Raw genomic sequence first — 19,161 nt, forward strand, 5'->3', positions numbered from 1 at the left:
GCACTCCTTTTACAAACACAATCGCCCACCTACGATCCAAATTTGACAGAAAAATGAGTAAGATACACAAACTTTCTCAACAGTTTGGTGGGATGACAGTGCGTTTCTCTTTTTATTTTCAAATTTGATATTTTAGCCGCTATGGTTACATGAGCAACACTCATATTCGCAAACATTGGAGTGATGACAACTCAATTGATCTATTTTCTCTTCCAACTCACACTTAGGATATTGGAGAAAACAAAAATACATTTACTCATTTTATACATTAAATCTCTCGCTCGTACATATCAAACTCTATGTCATTAGACTTGTCCACCATACCTGTTTCAGTAACTAATTCAAATCCCAACTCGTTATAGTCCCTGGATTATAGAAATTTGAGAGCTTAACACTTAGATGTTCCGAATTCCATCGTCCCTCTGGTTTTTATGTATAGATCCCAGTCACTAGCATTCCAACAAGATTAGTTAAGTTCTCCTTTGTATGACCACCACATCGACAAATTCTCCACAATCTTGTAGTTCATCAATGTCATAAAACACAATACAAAATATATTACATGGTATTACCACACAAAAAGCTACATTTGCATTTTGCACCTTGTGTAAGCTTTTGACTAGTAATTTCTCCACACCTCGTTTTTATGGCCTATTTTGTTTCCTCGTTTCAAAATTCTAAAACGGAGTTTGGGGATGCTTTTCTTATCCACCCGGTTTTACCTTCAGGCACACATAGCTACAGACATCGATACAAAAACCTTTTCTACATCCTATCGATATAGTACAATGGCTCCACAAAAACACAATGGCAAGCTCGAAACAAAAGAATCAGATCAAGGTTTGGTTGGATCAAACTGAGCAGCCGACTGTCTTTCGGATCAGATTACTTCCTAATCGTGTTGTTGAAAAGTCACTACCTTTCTTTCTGATTGATCGTCATGCTTTTCAGTCCGTCAAAGCCACATTCTAGAGAGAACTGAGAGATGTAGTGGCTATTTTCAGCCAAAGAGCACATCAAAAGTCCTCATTGATTCCTCCAGCATGATTTTCCGATCAGCTATAACGCACGTGGGGCAATTGCGGAGGACTAGGACTAATTAAATTTGCCCATAAGTTCGCAAGTTTCAACAAGTAGTTTTCCCCATTCCACATCACCATTTTAACACCTGAAACATACAAACAAAACTAATACATTAAAAAGAGCAGAAACACAAAACATAGGGTCGCGATGACTATGAAAAATGGCGAGCATTTCATATGTGAAAATGTAATATGTTGCTTGCCTTGCACATTTACTTGTGAGCGGGTGCGCCTATACTACTAATAGTGTTATGACACTTTTCTTGAGAGAAAAAAGACCGAGTTTACTAGGTGACGTAAACCAAGTATGCATCTCAGGAATCCTAGTTTATGTCCCAAAAGAGTAAAGACCAAACTACCAACAGTTTCAAGATACTACAGCTGATGAAATGTAAAACTGAAAAAGGACTATTTCAAACTCACTAAAGTATCTCCAAAAAGTAAAAACCAAGGGCTCGTTTGGAAGTGCTTTTAAAATGACTGAAACTGCACTTTTAGGGAAAAAAAATTTGGGTTCCAAAAGCACTTAAAGTGCTTCCTCGAAGAAGCATCAGTTATGTGCTTCTTGTAGGAAGCATTTAAGTGCTTTTGGATTGGTACCAAAAACATTTTCACCGAAAGTGCTTTCAGCCATTTTAAAAGCACTTACAAAAGAGCCCTAAAAATTTTCCATAACGTTACTAGTTTGACTCAAATAATCAAATTCTTAATGAGACATGAAAAAGAAATTAGTGGCTGGTAAGGATCATTCAAGTGGACAAAAATTTACAGGACGTGTACAATGCAAGCACCACAAGACTCTAGAGAGCTCTCTGGCATGGCCAGGTGTAGTGAAATGACGGTGATTAAAATCAACTTCTGCATACCTGGCACGGCTCCTGCAGTTAATAGTGACAGCGAACAAATAGGTTCTTGGTCATTAACAACAACTTGGTTTTGGAGAGCAAATGCATCGAGATGATGAATATATGTCATGGAATCTAGTAGTTCCGCAATGGTCCCATCATATTTAAAATCAATTGCATCTGAAATGCTCTTGAGAGCTTCATCAAGTCCCGAACTTGACCATAAAGTAGAGCACTCGTTTAGAAGAGAAAAAAAGCTAGAACAGTCTGAAGAATGTAATAGAATCCATGACTCGTAAAGTTTGGCAGACGCTTCGAGAACTAAAACTACTCTGTAAATTTCTCCAAGGGAAAGGATATACTGCTTGCCTGTGTTTCCAAAAAATGATAAAACAAAAAAGTAATCACAAAATTTAAAAAGTAACATAAACTATGAAATCCATCTACAACAATTTCTTATCTGGTACCTTGAGGTTTGGATAGTATTTGATTCTGAACATTCGCTTCTAATGATTGCCTCCAAATTAGAGAACCATGTTTCAACTCTTCAGCGCAAACAGACACTATTCGAGACCAGGTGGAAATGTAATTAGATTGTTCCTCAGTTGATCCTAATCTAAGAATCCTTAATGTGGATGCTGCGTGTCTTGAAAGTTCAACGGCAGATCTCAAATCATTCTCTGCCTATCAAAACCCAAATACAAGCAGGGTCAAGCAAAGTCCACTTATAAGTTATACACAGAAGTTTTCATTACTTCATATCAATGTAAAGGCACGTACCAACGACAATCTTTGCGACAACTTATATTCTGACTCAAAAACTTGGACCTTTGGATCTTGTAGAAGTTTACGAACTTCATGAAGTTGTGTATTTCTTGAAGAAAGATTCCCTGACTGGAATTGATCAGAGATCATATTGTGTTGATGTAGTTCACTGTACAATTTCTATAACAAGAGACCACATTAAGTTAGCAAAAACTAACAAAGTTTTTTGCCCAACAAAACTACTAATTTAAGCACCATACATAAATCATCCGATCCCTATACGAATGTTTGAAATCTCAAACAAAAAATAATTGAGTTATTTATTACGTCGATTATATCCACCAACATTTTCTTTTGAGTAAATAAATCCACCAACATCAGTTCCTGATTGTCACACTTCATGCTGTTCACATATGATGATTCTCAAGATAGTCCAGACCCCAAATATTAAAGAAGTATTATAAATCATGACAACAAGTAAAAAACATCCATTTTATTCGCTAATGCAGATTATTATACAACAGATACAACAAGAAGTTACTAGAAAATTACAAACCTAACAGAAGCACTCGTTCAAAAACCAAGCTCCACAGTCCATACTATGAAGACCAATTACCTAACATGTCGATTCAGTTTTACATAGGCATAGCCTCATAAGACATGTAAACTACCCAAATGATAAAAAAAAAATAAATAAATAAAGGAAGAAAGATAAAACAACCGTTTAAAGCAACAAACCTGGATTTCCTGTTCCAGATCTTCCAGAGTATCTACTGTTGTATCTTCACCAGAAAGAGAAGCACCACTTTGAGCTTTCTAACAAAATGCACATTTCAAATACTTAATACTGTTAAAACTTCGTAACAGAAAGTATGTCTGAGCAAATTACTAACCTTTTTATTTTCAAGATGGTAGAGTGCAAGACCATATGTTTCATCCTTCAGTTTGCAATATAAATCCACATAATTATCTAGATGGACTTTAGTAGAAGAATCTTGAGGTGAATCTTCAAGAGTAGCAATAGAAGTTTGGTTTTGATCTCTTGAAACAGCATCCTTAAATTCCCAAGAATCTTCATCAAAATCATCACCAAAATCAGATTCCAAAATGGTTGGGGCAGTATGTATAGTATTTTCAGTTAATTTCGGCGCATGAATTGTGTTAGTGTTCTGGTCCACTTGACTGTATAAGCTTGATATTAGATCGGTGATGGATAGATTGGACGCAGGGCTTTTATTGGTATTTACTTGGTGGGATGCAGTTGTATGAGTAGAAATATTTTGTTGAAATTGAATTGAGGAATCATCAGTCTCCAGTTCTTCATCTCCAAAAATGGACAGGGGCAAGGCTCGCCGATGATTCTCCAGTGTTACCTCATTGTGCTGTAAAAAAAGAAAAGAAACAATTAAAAATTAGTATGGAGCATTTGCTCATAGAGCATAAATAAACCAAAAATATTTTCAAATTGTTAACAGGAGCTTAAGCATTGATGAGACAAAAGGAGCTAGACCAAGAGGAATTCTAATGTATACTGGTACAATGACTTTAACACCAAGATGGTAAAGTTGCTCCTTTAGATGAGATGATTCAAGAACATCCATTAGTTGAAATTTTTCCTAGTTTCCAAATGTTGTGTACAATTACAGATGATAAGCATGTTGTGATTATCGCGTTTAAGAATAGGAAAAACAAAACAAACTCGGGAAACCGAAAACAAAATAACCAAGGCAAATAACACCAAAAATTTACATGGTTCGGCTATGTGCCTATTTCCACAGGGCAGCAACAACAATCTTTCACTATATTATTAATGAATAAGAAATATCAGGAATGAATACCTGTATTTCAACACCCATTGCAGATGGATTTATACTGATGGGAGAATTACCGGCAACCACCGACTCCCCCTACACCAAAATGGAAATAACTTTATTCCCATTCCTTGAAAGTTTTTATGTAAGTGAAAAAACAAGCATATAAAACAAAGTCAGCTGATTCATCTACCTCGAACTTTGATCCAGATCCGGAAAATGCATCCTTAAATTCCCAAAAATCGTCATCTGAACCAGCATCTGGAGAACTACTCAACTCCTTTACATTGTCCTCTTTCTTGCCACTGGAATGTGAATCTGAGATTACACCACCTTTCGTGCCAGAAGTCGGGATATAAGGAAATGCAAAGTTACTTGCTCCAGACTTGCTAGAATCCCCATGAAATGCAGCAAAAAAATCATTACGAGCATGAGCTCCAACACTAGCATGACTGGCAGCCTTTGCCTCTTCCTGCAACCAAAAATTAAGTATTACTATTACAAGACACACTCTTTAAAAGTCAACATTTCAGTAAACCAGATCAGAACTACTGAAAATAATATAAATTAACAAAAAATCAAACTAACTCACCAACTTATGTTCTGGTCCAGTTTCTGAAAATGCATCCTTGAACTCCCACAGATTTCCATTAACCGGAGTAGAATTGGGTTTATCCGGAGCATTGTTCTGCTTGCTTATTGAAAGTGGATCGAAGAAAAAATTATCTCGAGTAACAGGCTTTGGGTTGAAATCAAATAAAAATCCCCCACTAAATCCACTTCCTCCAGTATTTGCTTGCCACTTCTCCTCAACCTTCAAAATGCGAAATGTCAAACTTGGTGGACCAAATCAACAGGCTTTTTTTTTCAAAGTCCAATGGCATGCTAGAGTATTTCGATATAAGTGGAAAATCTAAGTCCCCTATTTGAGTGTGCAAATGCAAAATCACACCAGAAGAAACAGAGGGTGATTGAAATAGTAAGTTCTGCATTTCCAAGAGAAGTTCCATGGTGGGACACAAAAACAACAAATATACAAGACATACAACAATAAACAATACCCGCCTGGATTCCTGGTCGTACGTGTGCACTTGATTCCGGTTTCGATCCTGCTACTTCCACAATCCCTTTTTCCTGATATGAAGGATAAAATTAAAGCAATGAACAAAATAAATAAATGGTAATCTTCAGCAATACTTATAAGAAAATTTAAAAGCCAATGGAATTGTTCCTCACAAATCCGCCAAGAATTCAATACGAATTTCAAACCACATAGAGAAAGAGAATTTCTACTTTTTTCTCACTTCAGAATTCTCAGAAACCAAACAGAGTCCATACTCCAACTAAACAAAAACATCAAAAATCACCAAAGAAAACAACTTTTACCTTCAAATCCGCAGTTTTGAATTCCCAACCATCATCATCCTCCTCATTAAAGTTCACATTTCCTTCCTCCCAATTCAACTTCAACCCATTTGTATTCGAATTTGAATCTACCCCATCAAATTTCAAATCAAAACCATTCGAATCCAAATTCAAGCCACCCAATTTCTCTTTCGGAACCAGAGCATCATGCTTCAAGTCCAATGCTTTTGCACTGAAATTCAACCCGTTTTTTACCCAAGTAGGACCACCAGAACCCGAATTCGACACACTTGTCTTCGAATTCGAACCCACGCCATCAAATTTCAAATCAAAACCATTCGCACCCAAATTAAAACCACCAAATTTTCCATTTCCATTCGAAATCGGATCATCAAACTTCAAATCCATCCCATTTGCAACGAAATTTAACCCCTTTATAGTCGAATTAGGACCGCCGGAGCCGAAATTCAAATCCGACCCATTTCGAAACACGATGTATGGATTCTGACCGTACAAATTCGCAATCAAATCATCGATCCCAACATTTTTCACATTCAAATTCGACTCCTTTTTCGCAAATCCCTCGTTTGCAATGTCCCCAACCCTGGACTCGCCCGCACTAGACTCCTCCTCTTCCTGCTCTTCACCAAATAACGACAACGGCAAAGCTCCCTGCGGCTTCACCCACCGAGTCTTATCAACCTTCGCGGGCTCAGTCTCAACTCGGATTGGCTCTGTTTCGGGTCGGGTCGGCGCCGACCCATTAGAAACATTGAAAGACCCAAAAGGGTCGAAGGGAATTTGGGCGGGAGGTGATTGGGAGTACGTGATTCCATTGGAGAGCACGACCTGAGCTTTGATCTGGCTCGAGCTGTCGGTTACGAAGTCTCCCCAATCGTCGTCCGAGACGGTCGAATCTCGTCCGTTGATCTTGGGATTGGGATCGACGGCGGTGACGAACTTGAAGTCTCCGAAGTCGTCGGCGTCGTCGACCTCCGCCATTGCTGCGAGGGCTTTGAAGCTCTGTGTGCCTCTATCTCTTTTCTGTGTGTCTATGGGAGGATGTTGTTTCCGTTAAGGTGGTTTTGTTGCATGCGGGAGAATGACGTGGACAGGACCCAATCCAGCTAAGCTAAACGCGATTTGTTTTATTGACTTTTGTCAAAAAAAACAAAAAAAAAAAACAAAAAACAAAAAACAAAAAAGAGTAAATTGTAGCAACGATCATTTAATTTTAACTCAATTAGACCAATGATCCCTTAATTAAAAATTTATTATTATTGATCCCTCAAGTCATCAAAACATATAGTTATGGTCCATCAACTAAAAATTCATTACCATTGGTCCCACAACTTTAATCTAACTAGAGAAATGATCCATCAACTTTAACTCAATTGGAGTAATGGTCCCTCAACTTTAACCCAGTTGTAGCAATGGTCATTCCAACATAACTTATTTTGACAAAATTATGAAGTACTAGACAAAAATGACCATAGCTACACATTTTGTTGAGTTGCGGGACCCTAATTGTAGCAATGGTTCTTCCAACATAACTTATTTTGACAAAATTTTGATGAAGTTGACGAAAATGACCATAACTACACATTTTGATGAGTTGAGGGACCAATGATAATAGATTTTTAATTGAGAGACTATTGCTTCAATTTGATTATAGTTGAAGGATCATTGCTACAATTTACTCAAAAACAAAAGCAAGAATCGAATAGAGGTAATTAGAGCAAATGGCCATTTACCATAGTGGTGAAAAGTTATTGAGTCATTGCATGGCGGTGTGGGTTTAAACTTCGTTGGTGATTCTTTTAACATCTAATCGTTTGACAAAAAAAGAAAAAAGAAAATAAAAAGAAAAAAAGAATAGAGGTAATTAGAAAAGCAAAAAAAAATAAAAAAAGTCCAAATCTTTCTAATATTAATATCTGATTTTATTTAAAGTTTTTGAGCAATTTAAATTCTTTTTCTTTTTGGTTTAAGCGATATTAGGACAGGAGATTTGAAATTATGATGGGCGAACGTTCTTAATCACAACAGTAATTAGATTTTTATATATGTGCATAGATTATCACTATATAATGATGTATTTGAGAAGTTTTTTTAGTGACTAGCTGTCATATGGTGTGATTAATTCATATACTGTAACATGAAGGGATGATGCATGTAATCCTCCCACTCACAAATTTCTCAACTTAACGGACCAAACTTAAAATGCAATTAGAACAAAGAAAAATTACTGAAAATGGCTTGAAAATTTTGAGTTTTAACGATAATGACAAAATAAAGGGTAAAGTGAATAGTACCATGATTGACTTTTTAGTGTAAAAATATGATTTTTCGTTAAAGTGAACAATACCGTGAACTTTTCGTTAAAACTCCCTTAGAACAAATGAGTTTAGTAAGAATTAGGTTATTTAAGAATGACAATCTAATTTAATTGATCCAGAGTATATAAAAAAGTCCAAGTTGGAGTCTTTCTATACGTAAATTAAAAACGTTTCAGAAGATAATATCTTGTCAAAGAAAAGTCTGTAGGATTTTACGTTAATGAAAATTTGATAAATAGATATTATTTTATTTTAGTATAACGATAATCTAAACCTAATGGAAGATAGAAAAAATTAGATTCAGAACGGAATAAGTTGAAGAGGAAGACCACAACCATTAAAACAATCCATCACTTAATTACAATAAAAAATAGTTATCACTTAATTACAATCGAAAATAGGTTTGTCTTAAAGATAAATAAGTACAAGATAATTTAAATCAAAGAAAGTGGAGTTGTTACACATTCTTACTATTATGTGTAAGATTAAAGGGAAAAAATAATCACATTGCTTTTTCCAACACAATAAAAGAGAGAATAGAAGAGCAATTCAGCAGAGCAAAACCAAGAACAACCCCACCAAAACAGCCGCCATGTAATGAATCATGCCAATGGCACCCAAAGATGCTGCGCCGCTCGCAAAGCTTCCACTTTGTGCGTCAGTGGTCAACACAACAATCACCCATTCATCCTCAGAACCAATCCCAACACCTGCATACTTAGAATCCTTCAGATATTTTGCGTAATGGGAGCGAGTGTAGTTGTTGAGCACAAGATCCTCGTCCAAATCCGGCACGCAGACGGGCCAAATGATGCCGGCTGTTGTCGTGTTGGTTTCGATATGGCACTTTCTCCTGAGCTTGTCGAATTTCGGGAATTTGGGTCCGTTGCCTGGCTCGATGCTGTACTTCTGTGAGCTAGAACACTGTTGGTATTCTAGCTTGTCGGCAAGTTTATCGGCTAGACAAGCTGCATTGTCGTTCTTCTTGAACTCCGCAAGCTTTTGGGATTGCCTGAAGTTGTTGAGACCTTGGAAAAGCTTGTCTTCTTCATCTGCAAAGAAAATAAGATTTTAGAGAAATGATTTTGTTCTAACAAATTAAAATGACAACATACATAGCGAAAATTTTGAGATGCGAGAAAGATAATAGTACCGTTTGAAGATACTGGATGAGAAATAAATAGTAAGCCAAGAACATAAAAGAGAAAGAAACCTAGTTTGGAGAAGGCCATTGTTTTAGTGCTAGGACATCGGCCTTGTGAATCGGGTGCATAAATATACAACAGTTGGGGAGGAATAAAAAGATTGCTTGTGGGTTAGTGTTGTCTTTTAGGGTTTTTGGGTTGTACATTATTCCTCAATTCTTTGCTTCATATGAGTTGCCTTGGATGCCAAGGAATTCTAATTCTCCATAAATTAAAAGTAGATAGAGATGTTTCTCCAATTCTCTTTCCCTTTTGGTTCAATAATTTCTTTGCTAGAGAATTCTGGTTGACAGATTCTGATGTTAGATAACAATTTCATTCCGGTGAGGTGGAGCACAGGCGTAAGTATACTGATAGTTGAGCTTCCGATCCCAAAACCGATGTTTCAATGGGTACGAAATCCTTAAAAACCCTTGCAAAGTTTCTCGACTTTCCGTTATGAAACCACAAACTACAAAGATGCCCTAAATTTGGTAAATTTATTCTGCTTTGCACATATCGAATGCAAATAATGAAAACATAATGTAGTTCAGCCATTACATACACTCGGAATCCCTTGCTAGTTCACAACTACCAAAAGTCACATATTTTGGCACGCACAATACAACTTTCACAACTTCAGCTAACCAAGATAATACACAACCCTAGCAAAAGGGTGACCAAGAAACGACCAAAACCAACAGTTGAACTTGAAACTAAAGAGCTTGCTGCATTAACAAAGCTTCCAGCTGGGTTATTTGTGGCCAAAACCACCACCATCCAATCATCCTCGGATCCAAGCCCAACTCCAGTGAACTTCGAATCGTTCAGATACTTTACGAACTGCGGTCGGTGAGTATAATTGGTAAGCACCAGAGTTGGGACCAAATCAGGCACACAAATTGGGAGAATAACTCCGGCTGATGTGCTGTTGGCATCGATTTTGCACTTGCTCAAGTGCTTGGGAAGATTGGCAAGCGGAGTCTGCGAGGTTGCCATAATGCTCCGTTGGTGGGACTGTTGCAAGGCTGGTCTTCCATGTCATCCGCAATTTGATCCGCTAGGCAGCCTGCATTACCGTTCTTGAAGAGGGCCGGCAGGTTTAGCGAGGTTCTGTAACTGTTAATGCCTTGGAGAAGGTTGTCCTCATCCTTATCTACAGGCAAATAGGTAAAGTATAAGTTTTGAGAATGGATTAGCCACTGAAATTCTAAAATCATATCAAATGCCATAACTATGGTCCTGTTACTAACTTAGTTGCATGCCATCTCCAAGGATATATGTGAATCATACTCACAATCTAATATCAGTCTCGGATTTCTGTCGGAATTAGGTTATTAATTATTAATAATTTGTTGCTATTTTCTAAAAGACCTAGGTGTCTAGGTTCTGAGTGGTTAAGTTAGGATAATATATCGGTGCATAGTTTGGATTTGGTACGCTCAAGTAGACCGTGACACAACAAACATTAGTACTTATAACAATCTTGACAGAATAAGTTCATTGGTTGTTTTAGAAAATAGTAAATGTAAATGTAAATGCAAGGAGAAAACGAAAAACACACTTTAAAATTCGACATACTAGAGAACTAAGTAATTGGTTAATTGCTAGTAACCAAGAAACGGAAAAATATGCATTCATACAAGTATAGTTTTCTGCAGATTTAGTAAGATGTTATATGTGCCTAACACACACACACACACACATATATATGAGAGAGAGAGAGAGAGAGAGAGAGAGAGAGAGAGAGAGAGAGAGAGAGCACATACCAGCACAGGAAGCAAGAGAAAGGCATGAGCAAACACAAAGAAGAAGAAGCTAAGTTCGACGAGGGAGGCCATATTAATGGTATGGCTGAAGGCCTTTTATGGAAGTTAAATCAGGTTTTAGATTGAGAGCCGGAGAAAGAGAGAGGATGAGAGACTTGAGAGATTGTTATACGATGAGTTTGCCAATGCCCCGTTTCCTTTTTTTTTTAAGGCAATCCTCCAGGTGTTGGAGAGCTGATCGATTACACAATGCTAAACTTGCCTAATTGACATGTATCAGTTACTTGGCTATCAGTTGGCCTTGCACGTGGACAACATGCAAAGCATGGCTTAAGGACTTTTTTAATGGAGTAATGCTATTCTTACCATAATTTTTTATCACATTTCTTTACCATTTTAGATGGCAAATGAGTTGGACAAGTTACATCATTTAATTGCAATCTTTTTATTAATTAAAACACTTAAATAATCTTAGGTGGCAGAAGAAGCTACTCTTCGTATACCACAATCATCATTTAACTAACCATCTTTTTATTAATTATTGATTAACATTTTGAAATTAAATGCTAATTAATTTAGATGATGTGGTTATCCACATCAGATGCCACCTAAGGTGGTATACAATTGTAGTACAAAAATATGGTAAGAATAGTATTATTGATTTCAACGGCTCTATTGCGGATTAGATTAACTAACACACACCGGATATGCTAAAAGGCTAATGATAGAGAGCTCAAATTTTAAACTAAAATTCTGTAACTAAGTGACGGTTAATGATTGAATTATTAATTAAAAATTAACGTATTTATTTTTTATTGTTGACACATCATTTAGTTGTACATTTAGTTTAGAATTTTTGATCTATCGAGCATTACTTCTTATTTGTTACGAGCAGTTTATTGTCGCAATTTAGCATGAATGCATAAATTAGGTCCGTTGGTTAAATTAATATGTTTTGGTTTCCACACGAAAAATCTCTTTTCTCATAAATTAAAATGATGTGGAATAACAAGTATGATGTGGAGTATCATCACAAAAAGTAATATGTGCTAATAAGAAGTTCTGCAAGTCTCCAGCCAAGTATTTTTTTAGGTTGAAACATCTACATTTTCATGATATATATCGAAACAGATTGATTCATGTATGAATTTTAACTAGCTATAAAAAGTTAAAGTTCTACCTCAAACAAATAACATATGAAGAATAGTCCAACATACTTGCACATATAAATCACTCTTTTCATCAATATAAAATTTATTTACAACACTGCCAATATATGCTCCATGTCACACCATTTGTCACATTCACATAATTGGCTAGAGTCTCGATTTTGTGAGAGGCGCCAATGTGAAAAGAGTTTAAAGGACTTAAATATAGGAGGAGTCCAAATCCTTATGTAAAGTGCACCATCAGTTTTTTTCATAGAACTTTGTTACTTCAGGATAATTTGAGATGAAGGGAAGAGATCCCATATCATGATCCAAATAGTACTCTTCTCTCTACCTATCTCATACTGAAAAAGAGCATTAGCCCATCCTTGTCACTTTCAGAAAATCTTCTCGACTATCTTCAGGCATGGCAATGGCCCATGTCAACAAAACTGTTTGTTTTCACAGATGTGTAGTCTGCAATCAAATGTCAAGACACGTAGACGCAGCTCCCTGTCCCTGCCACCTGTTCTTCCAAGTGTCAGTTCAAAATTGCTATAAATTCCATAGCTTGATACCTTGCCAACATTCAAGATCAGGAGTTCACTGCAATAAACCCTAATCTCCATCAACTTTGAAAAGTAGTACGTAGAGTTTATAGAAGAATGGCTTCAGGTGGAAAGCAGCAATTCCCTCCTCAAAGGCAAGGAACTCAGCCAGGGAAAGAACATGCCATGGATCCCACTCCTCAGTTCACAAACCCTGATTACAAACCCTCCAATAAGCTCCAAGTACATCACATTGCTTTATTGAGCTGCTTAATATAACATAATTTTCATTACCATCTACTTAACAATTGAGTATGTGTAGGGTAAGGTGGCGCTTGTGACAGGTGGCGACTCCGGGATCGGCCGATCGGTGTGCCATCTGTTTGCTCAGGAGGGTGCAACGGTGGCCTTCACGTATGTGAAGGGACATGAGGACAAGGACGCAAAGGACGCGCTCCAAGCAGGTCAAGGCTTCTGATGCCATGGAGCCCATGGCTCTTGCTGCTGATCTGGGATTTGATGAAAATTGCAAGAAGGTTGTCGATGAGGTTGCCAACGCGTACGGCCACATTGATATTCTGGTTAACAATGCCGCCGAGCTGTACAAGGCGGGCTCTGTGGAGGAGATCGATGAGGCCCGTTTGGAGAGGGTGTTTAGGACCAACATATTTTCTTATTTCTTCATGACAAGGTAAGTGAAGGAAAGAAGAAAATGGAAGTGTTATTAAACGAGGGTCAATCTCAAAACTTTTAGTGTGACAATTATTTACTGTCACTACTTTTCACTATTTTGAGTATGATGCTCACAAAATCGAGGTCCTACCCTTAGAGTTAAGGGGAGTGTAGTAGTTCAATTTTTTAATTTTTTTTATAAGTACATGCAAAATTTCTTAATTTATTGATGTGAAATGCTTCACATCGTGGACACATTCTTTACATCCACATGTAGTGCACTCTACTGTCTAGGGTCAAATAGTGGATATATACGTGTGGCCGTTGTTTTTCACACCCTACAGGGTGTGTAGCAGAATTTTTTGATAAGTAGATATGCGGCAAGATTTTTTAATTTTGATAAAAACCCAAATAATTGTATGAGAAATTGATGTTTGCTAATTGGTAATGTTAGGCATGCACTGAAGCACATGAAAGAAGGTGGCTCCGTTATTTGCACAACATCGATCGTCGCGTACAGGGAAGTGACAGCCTACTTGATTACTGTGCAACCAAGGGCGCCATCGTAGCTTTCATAAGAGGACTTGCACTGCAGCTGGTTAAACGAGGCATTCGAGTCAATGGTGTAGCTCCTGGACCGATATGGACCCCGTTGATTCCAGCATCTTTCGATGAGGAGGAGGTCCAACGGTTTGGGAACGAAGTGCCAATGCAGCGCGCCGGGCAGTCGTATGTGAGAATCTCGCAAGCTGTGGTACATAAAACAGTGTCAGTCTCTGGGATCAGAATCGGTTTTACGGAGTAATCTCACATCCTGACTCCATAAAAAGCGACTGATATACCATTGATATACAATCGGTTACAAGACAGATTATCGTCTTAAATTATCCTTTTAAGATGTAGTGTGTTTGCAATGTTAAAACAGTTCTAAGCTGTGATTTAAAGAGATTAAAATAAAAATAATTCAACACCTTGATGTAAAGAATATTCATCTCTTACAAGTTACAAACAAATGTATATGCAACAATCTTGCTTACGCCACAAGAAATCTACGAACCAGCACAGATTGCCAGTTCTTTTCAAATATTTCCGTCAAAAAATAGGAAGACGGAAATTACAGAGAGCAGAGAGAGCTTGTGTCCTACCAGTCAGCAATGGAGCTTTAAGATCTTCTTACTCTCAGCACTTCGGAGGGGAGGTTACGATGAACCGCCGAAGCAAATTTCAACTCCGTTTCCACCGATGGCGGCCGTCAGACAACGGAATCCACAAGACTCCAGTTCAGCAGTTACTTTATGAACAACAGTTCCTGATAGCACTGATTCATGTGGTCAAGGAAACGTTGGGAAATAAACTAGGTGAACACTAAACAAACTGCAAAGGGTCACGAAGCGCTTGTTTGGGACTGCTTACGTAGAAATAAGCACTTCTGCTTGAAAGGCTTTTATTGTAAACATGTAACAAAAATTATTAGAAATCCAAGAGGTTCTTGGAAATGCACTTGGAAGAGCTTCTCTCCGTAAAAAGCTTTTACAACCCAGAAGCGCTCTTAAGTTTTTATGCCGAACGTAATTAGAAGTGTTTTTAGTTGTCAGAAAGCAATTTTAGCCCTTCTATAAGCAATCCTAAACAGGTGTTAAACCGTGTTTGTGATATTTTGCGAGACTAGAAGGAAAATGACGAGACATGAGAAAATGTGGTAAAGAACTAAAAATAAATGGAACCATGAAAGGATACAGGTTGGCAGCAGCGTGAGAACACAACCTCCACCCCCAGCTCCCGTCAGCTTGGAAGCTAACTTGTATTTCAACGTTGTTCGGATAACGGTTTCAATTGAAGCGTGGCTGACCCCCATACATTGGAGCAAACCTTGATTCATTTCCATTAACTCTTCTATTTTCGCTTCCATCTCAGTGATGGAGAGATCATCGGGCGCAGACGATTGGATGATGTTAGCCATTTCCGTGCTGATAGAATCCACTGCGTTAAACACAGAAGCCATGCCCTTTGGATGCCTTAAAGTTCTCTCCGAAACACCAGCGACTAAGGCCTTCGTGTTCCTCCCAACTTTTGTGTTGGTAATAAGCATTTTGAGTGTTGCGTTCGATTTGATACGAGTCAGATTACCTGATCGGAACTTGATCATATTGCCTGTTGGAAGAGAGATTCGTATAAAGATATTGTCAAAAGCAGTAAATCCATTGCATCGAACAAGGTAAAGAAACTAAAATACTCCATATCTCTAACATTTGAACTCCAACAAATATGCCAAAAGATGATATGGAGAGTCTGAAACCAGATACCATTATGCATATTTGAATACCTCGAAATTACTGAGATATCAATTCGAATTACTATAATGTTCGGTGATTTAAAACAACAGTTTCTAGATTAGTCGCGATGAGTCAGTACCGGAAAATCCATGATTCCTCTCCAACAATAATCCCGCTAAATTCAGGTTATATTGAACATTAACTAAAATAGTAAAGCGTTTAGCAACTTAGCAGTTCCGCACTGAATCGCATAATCTTGATTTTTAACAAGATTTTGGAACCAACAGTAGGCTTGGATTACAAAGAATAAAAGAGGATGGATTAAGCAAATCAATCTCAAGAGAGTTCCTATCTTACCAAAGAAAAGTCCGATAAGGAACTTCGAGGTACAATGTGGATCTGGTACAACTACTTTTTGGGTGCTAGTAAGCACTAATGAAGTAGATGCATAGAGATAAATGAATCTCTTCATGTATGAAAAAATGTGGCTTCCAGTAAATTGAAAATTTTCCTTTTCACCAGTAGCTGTTTGACATCGTAACACTTTTCGTATTAATCCAGACAAACTATTTATCTAACTGATTCCAAGAACTTTATAACTCAAAAATCCAAGGCGAGAAGGTAAGCGAAAAAAGAAGAAATGAGATATTGATGAAGGAAGAAAATGTGTCGGGCACAGGTCACAAATAACATACCGTATGTGCTAACTGTATTGTCGATTCCAGATGGCTTTCCATGGATGATCTTTTCACCTTCAAAAGCCCATTTGTTCAGCAAATCAAGTTCACTTTCCCCAAAACTGGTCCACTCTTTGTGGCTCAAATCCAGACTTACAGAATTTGAGAAAGAAAGAAGAGCACCCGAGAGTGCAACACAGAATGCGGCGGATGATCCCAGCCCTGAACCCAACGGAAGTTCTGAAGTGACAACAACAGTAGCAGGTTTAAATCTGAGCCATAAAGAGAAGGAATCAGAGAACGAGAAAATAAGAATCAAGAGTCAAGAACTGAAAGTAGTCGATTATACAAACAAATAACGATTGCGTACCCTTGGATAGATGAATATAGCCAAAGAAAAGCCAACACTCCAGCACCAAGTCCAATGTTTGCCTCTGGCATCTTCAGTTCATCAACTAAAGCAGCAAGTGATTTAGTCGACTCCAGTGAACATGAGGTTGGCACTGATGAGTTGGGAATATCTAATCCTGATAGGACTGCTTTTAATCTACCAATAGGCCATGAAAACTCTAATCCAGCATCCTTGAGCTGGAGTCTTAGTGCATCATCACTATCTATGAATAACAGCGAAAGGCCGTCAGTGACAAATTATTCAAAATGAACCCGGACATGAACAACTTTACTATGTTCATATCCATAAACAGATTTCTAATATAACTTAAACCCTATAAATTCAACTAGACCAATAGTCAGGGTCGTCTGAAAACAGATTTGTCCAGAATCTAAAAAGGGCTTCTTTAAATACTGATTTCACGCAATCCAGTAGCTAAATGCTTAACATGGAAAAAGGCTCAAACTTTTGCAATTGGACTTCTAACATAACTTAAACCCTACAAAATTATCTAACCAGATTCATCCTAAATAGAATTTCACATAATCTCAAGAGGATATCTTTTAACCACAACTTGGAGCAACAGAACAACCAAATTTAAGCTTATCTCACAAAAAGATACAAGCTTTTCGCGGTTGGCAACACAGTCACAAAGCTTAATCAGAACCCATGAACCTGAACAGAACAGAAGATTCAGACACACTATCATCCTACCCAATAGAACTTCCCAGAATCTGATAAGGGTTTCTATAAATCCTGATTTCAAGGCAACCCAAAAGCTGAATTTTTAGCTTACAAAAAGATGCAAACTTTTGCTTTTGAATTGGAAATGCCATCACTTGAAAGCTTAAGCAAAACCCATCAATCCAACCATAAAAAAGACGCAAAATCTTCGCATTGGCAAACCATTCATAACCCAAAAATGATATCTTAGCAAAACCCATGAATCCAACTCAAAAAACGATATCTTCCAAATAAGATCCCACATCAAAAAATAAATTATATAAATTGACAGACTGAAACAAGCCCAAGAGAGATTAAGAGAGAGAGAGAGAGAGTACCAGAGGGAGTGGGAAAGCGAAGAGAGACGTAGGTGTAAAGGTCAATGGAGGAAGCCACCGCCGTCGTTCCATGAACAACAGCATGTTCCCCCGAGAGTATGATTTTTCCAGGTGCTCTTGCCTTCACTTCCATTTCTTGAAATTGGTTGAATGGTTCCAATCTGGTCACCAAATCCAAATACTTTGGTGCCAATTCTGAAAAATTGCAGAGAGTCTCCCTGGTGCGAGGAGAGTGGTGGTTGGAACTTGGATCTTGGAACTTGGTGGGTTAAAATATATACGGTCCATTAATGTAAGAAAAGTCGAAATTAGGCTGCTGCAACCAACCACGGTTGGCCTCTTCCATTATTTATTCCAACGCCGCATTGCCTTCTGATTCCTTTTTTTGGCTCCTTGTTTTTCAGGTGCCTTTTTCTCCATGCAGAAAACGCATTACCCTTCTTTTTATAATTTTTTATGTTTTATAAATAGAGCGTTGCGTAGAAGTGCTTTTTAAATAAGCATTTCTAAGCGGGATTGGATTGCACTAAATTGAATATGGTTTTAACTTTATGCTATGTTTGGTGTAACTTAAGATTACAGAGTTGGATAGATCAATGATCTGCGATATTTGTATCTAAGTTTAGATTCTCAGGATTTGGGTAACCGTGAAGGTAGAAATGTATAATTTTTCGTTTTTAAAGGATTAGACATGAAGATATTTTTTATTATTCTAATACTTATTTTGAGGAGATCGGAATGAATAATTTCTCGTCTTTTTTTTTAACATACATTGAGTATTATCTATTCTGATCAAATCTCGAAAACCAAACAAGAAGTCTCGGATCCTCAAGCTGGCAAGATCAAGTATAAGAGTCAATTTCAAGCATATGTTATGAGACCGGAGTGTGCTTTGCACGAGTGGATAAAATATAAGAAAATTAATGAAAATGATTTGAAAACTTTGAGTTTTAATGATAAGTACAAAATAAAAAGTAAAGTAAATAGTACCAGAATTAACACTTTAGTATAAAAATATAATTTTTTATTAAAATGAACAGCACCATAGATTTTTCGTTAAAACTTCAGTAAAATATTGAGTTAACACCCATAACATACCCTCTCTCCTAAGCTATTGTCAAAGTTTAAAACCGTCCTCCGCCCCCTCAATAATAATAAAATTTAAAAAAAAAAAAAAAAAAAAAAAAAAGTGGGGCCTTGGGTTTTGGTTGGAAACTACCCCACTCACACA

At 37.3% G+C, this 19,161-nt stretch overlaps 3 protein-coding genes and 2 pseudogenes across 3 annotated transcripts; 1 reads left to right on the forward strand and 4 right to left on the reverse strand.

Annotated features, from left to right (window-relative positions):
- Nucleotides 1–506: 506 nt before the first annotated feature.
- On the reverse strand, nt 507–6,930 carry LOC125473704. The gene is made up of 11 exons (XM_048576904.1): nt 5,890–6,930; nt 5,569–5,637; nt 5,096–5,317; nt 4,697–4,975; nt 4,531–4,599; nt 3,586–4,074; nt 3,431–3,508; nt 2,708–2,872; nt 2,395–2,611; nt 1,949–2,296; nt 507–1,168 (listed from the first exon to the last, which is right to left on the reverse strand). Exons 1-11 carry the CDS (start codon nt 6,868–6,870, stop codon nt 1,056–1,058), a joined length of 3,030 nt encoding a protein of 1,009 aa, XP_048432861.1. The 5' UTR covers nt 6,871–6,930; the 3' UTR covers nt 507–1,055.
- A 1,607-nt stretch (nt 6,931–8,537) lies between these two features.
- On the reverse strand, nt 8,538–9,457 carry LOC125471990 (uncharacterized GPI-anchored protein At3g06035-like). Its single transcript, XM_048572999.1, has 2 exons — nt 9,361–9,457; nt 8,538–9,259 (listed from the first exon to the last, which is right to left on the reverse strand). Exons 1-2 carry the CDS (start codon nt 9,437–9,439, stop codon nt 8,757–8,759), a joined length of 582 nt encoding a protein of 193 aa, XP_048428956.1. The 5' UTR covers nt 9,440–9,457; the 3' UTR covers nt 8,538–8,756.
- A 572-nt stretch (nt 9,458–10,029) lies between these two features.
- Nucleotides 10,030–11,232, reverse strand: LOC125472187 (annotated as a pseudogene).
- Nucleotides 11,233–12,715: 1,483 nt separating this feature from the next.
- Nucleotides 12,716–14,334, forward strand: LOC125473710 (annotated as a pseudogene).
- A 148-nt stretch (nt 14,335–14,482) lies between these two features.
- On the reverse strand, nt 14,483–18,580 carry LOC125473707 (mevalonate kinase-like). Its single transcript, XM_048576906.1, has 5 exons — nt 17,931–18,580; nt 16,849–17,092; nt 16,497–16,750; nt 15,266–15,679; nt 14,483–14,846 (listed from the first exon to the last, which is right to left on the reverse strand). The coding sequence occupies exons 1-5, from the start codon at nt 18,061–18,063 to the stop codon at nt 14,728–14,730; spliced, it is 1,164 nt and encodes a 387-aa protein (XP_048432863.1). The 5' UTR covers nt 18,064–18,580; the 3' UTR covers nt 14,483–14,727.
- Nucleotides 18,581–19,161: the final 581 nt, after the last annotated feature.

The sequence above is a fragment of a genome, unplaced genomic scaffold (genome assembly GCF_019419815.1).
Source record: "Pyrus x bretschneideri cultivar Hongxiangsu unplaced genomic scaffold, Pyrus_bretschneideri_v1 Contig11, whole genome shotgun sequence".
NCBI lineage: Eukaryota > Viridiplantae > Streptophyta > Magnoliopsida > Rosales > Rosaceae > Pyrus > Pyrus x bretschneideri.

What these genes read in the sequence shown, in the direction of transcription:
- LOC125471990 (XM_048572999.1), bottom strand. Translation starts at nt 9,439, where the DNA reads ATGGCCTTCTCCAAACTAGGTTTCTTTCTCTTTTATGTTCTTGGCTTA. An exon ending in TCATCCAGTATCTTCAAACG is followed by an intron (nt 9,260 to 9,360) that starts GTACTATTATCT and finishes TTTTCTTTGCAG; the next exon opens with ATGAAGAAGACAAGCTTTTC.
- LOC125473704 (XM_048576904.1), bottom strand. Translation starts at nt 6,870, where the DNA reads ATGGCGGAGGTCGACGACGCCGACGACTTCGGAGACTTCAAGTTCGTC. An exon ending in CTGGACCAGAACATAAGTTG is followed by an intron (nt 4,976 to 5,095) that starts GTGAGTTAGTTT and finishes TTTTGGTTGCAG; the next exon opens with GAAGAGGCAAAGGCTGCCAG. An exon ending in CAATGGGTGTTGAAATACAG is followed by an intron (nt 4,075 to 4,530) that starts GTATTCATTCCT and finishes CTTTTTTTACAG; the next exon opens with CACAATGAGGTAACACTGGA.
- LOC125473707 (XM_048576906.1), bottom strand. Translation starts at nt 18,063, where the DNA reads ATGGAAGTGAAGGCAAGAGCACCTGGAAAAATCATACTCTCGGGGGAA. An exon ending in TCGCTTTCCCACTCCCTCTG is followed by an intron (nt 17,093 to 17,930) that starts GTACTCTCTCTC and finishes TGTTATTCATAG; the next exon opens with ATAGTGATGATGCACTAAGA. An exon ending in CAATACAGTTAGCACATACG is followed by an intron (nt 15,680 to 16,496) that starts GTATGTTATTTG and finishes CTCTTCCAACAG; the next exon opens with GCAATATGATCAAGTTCCGA.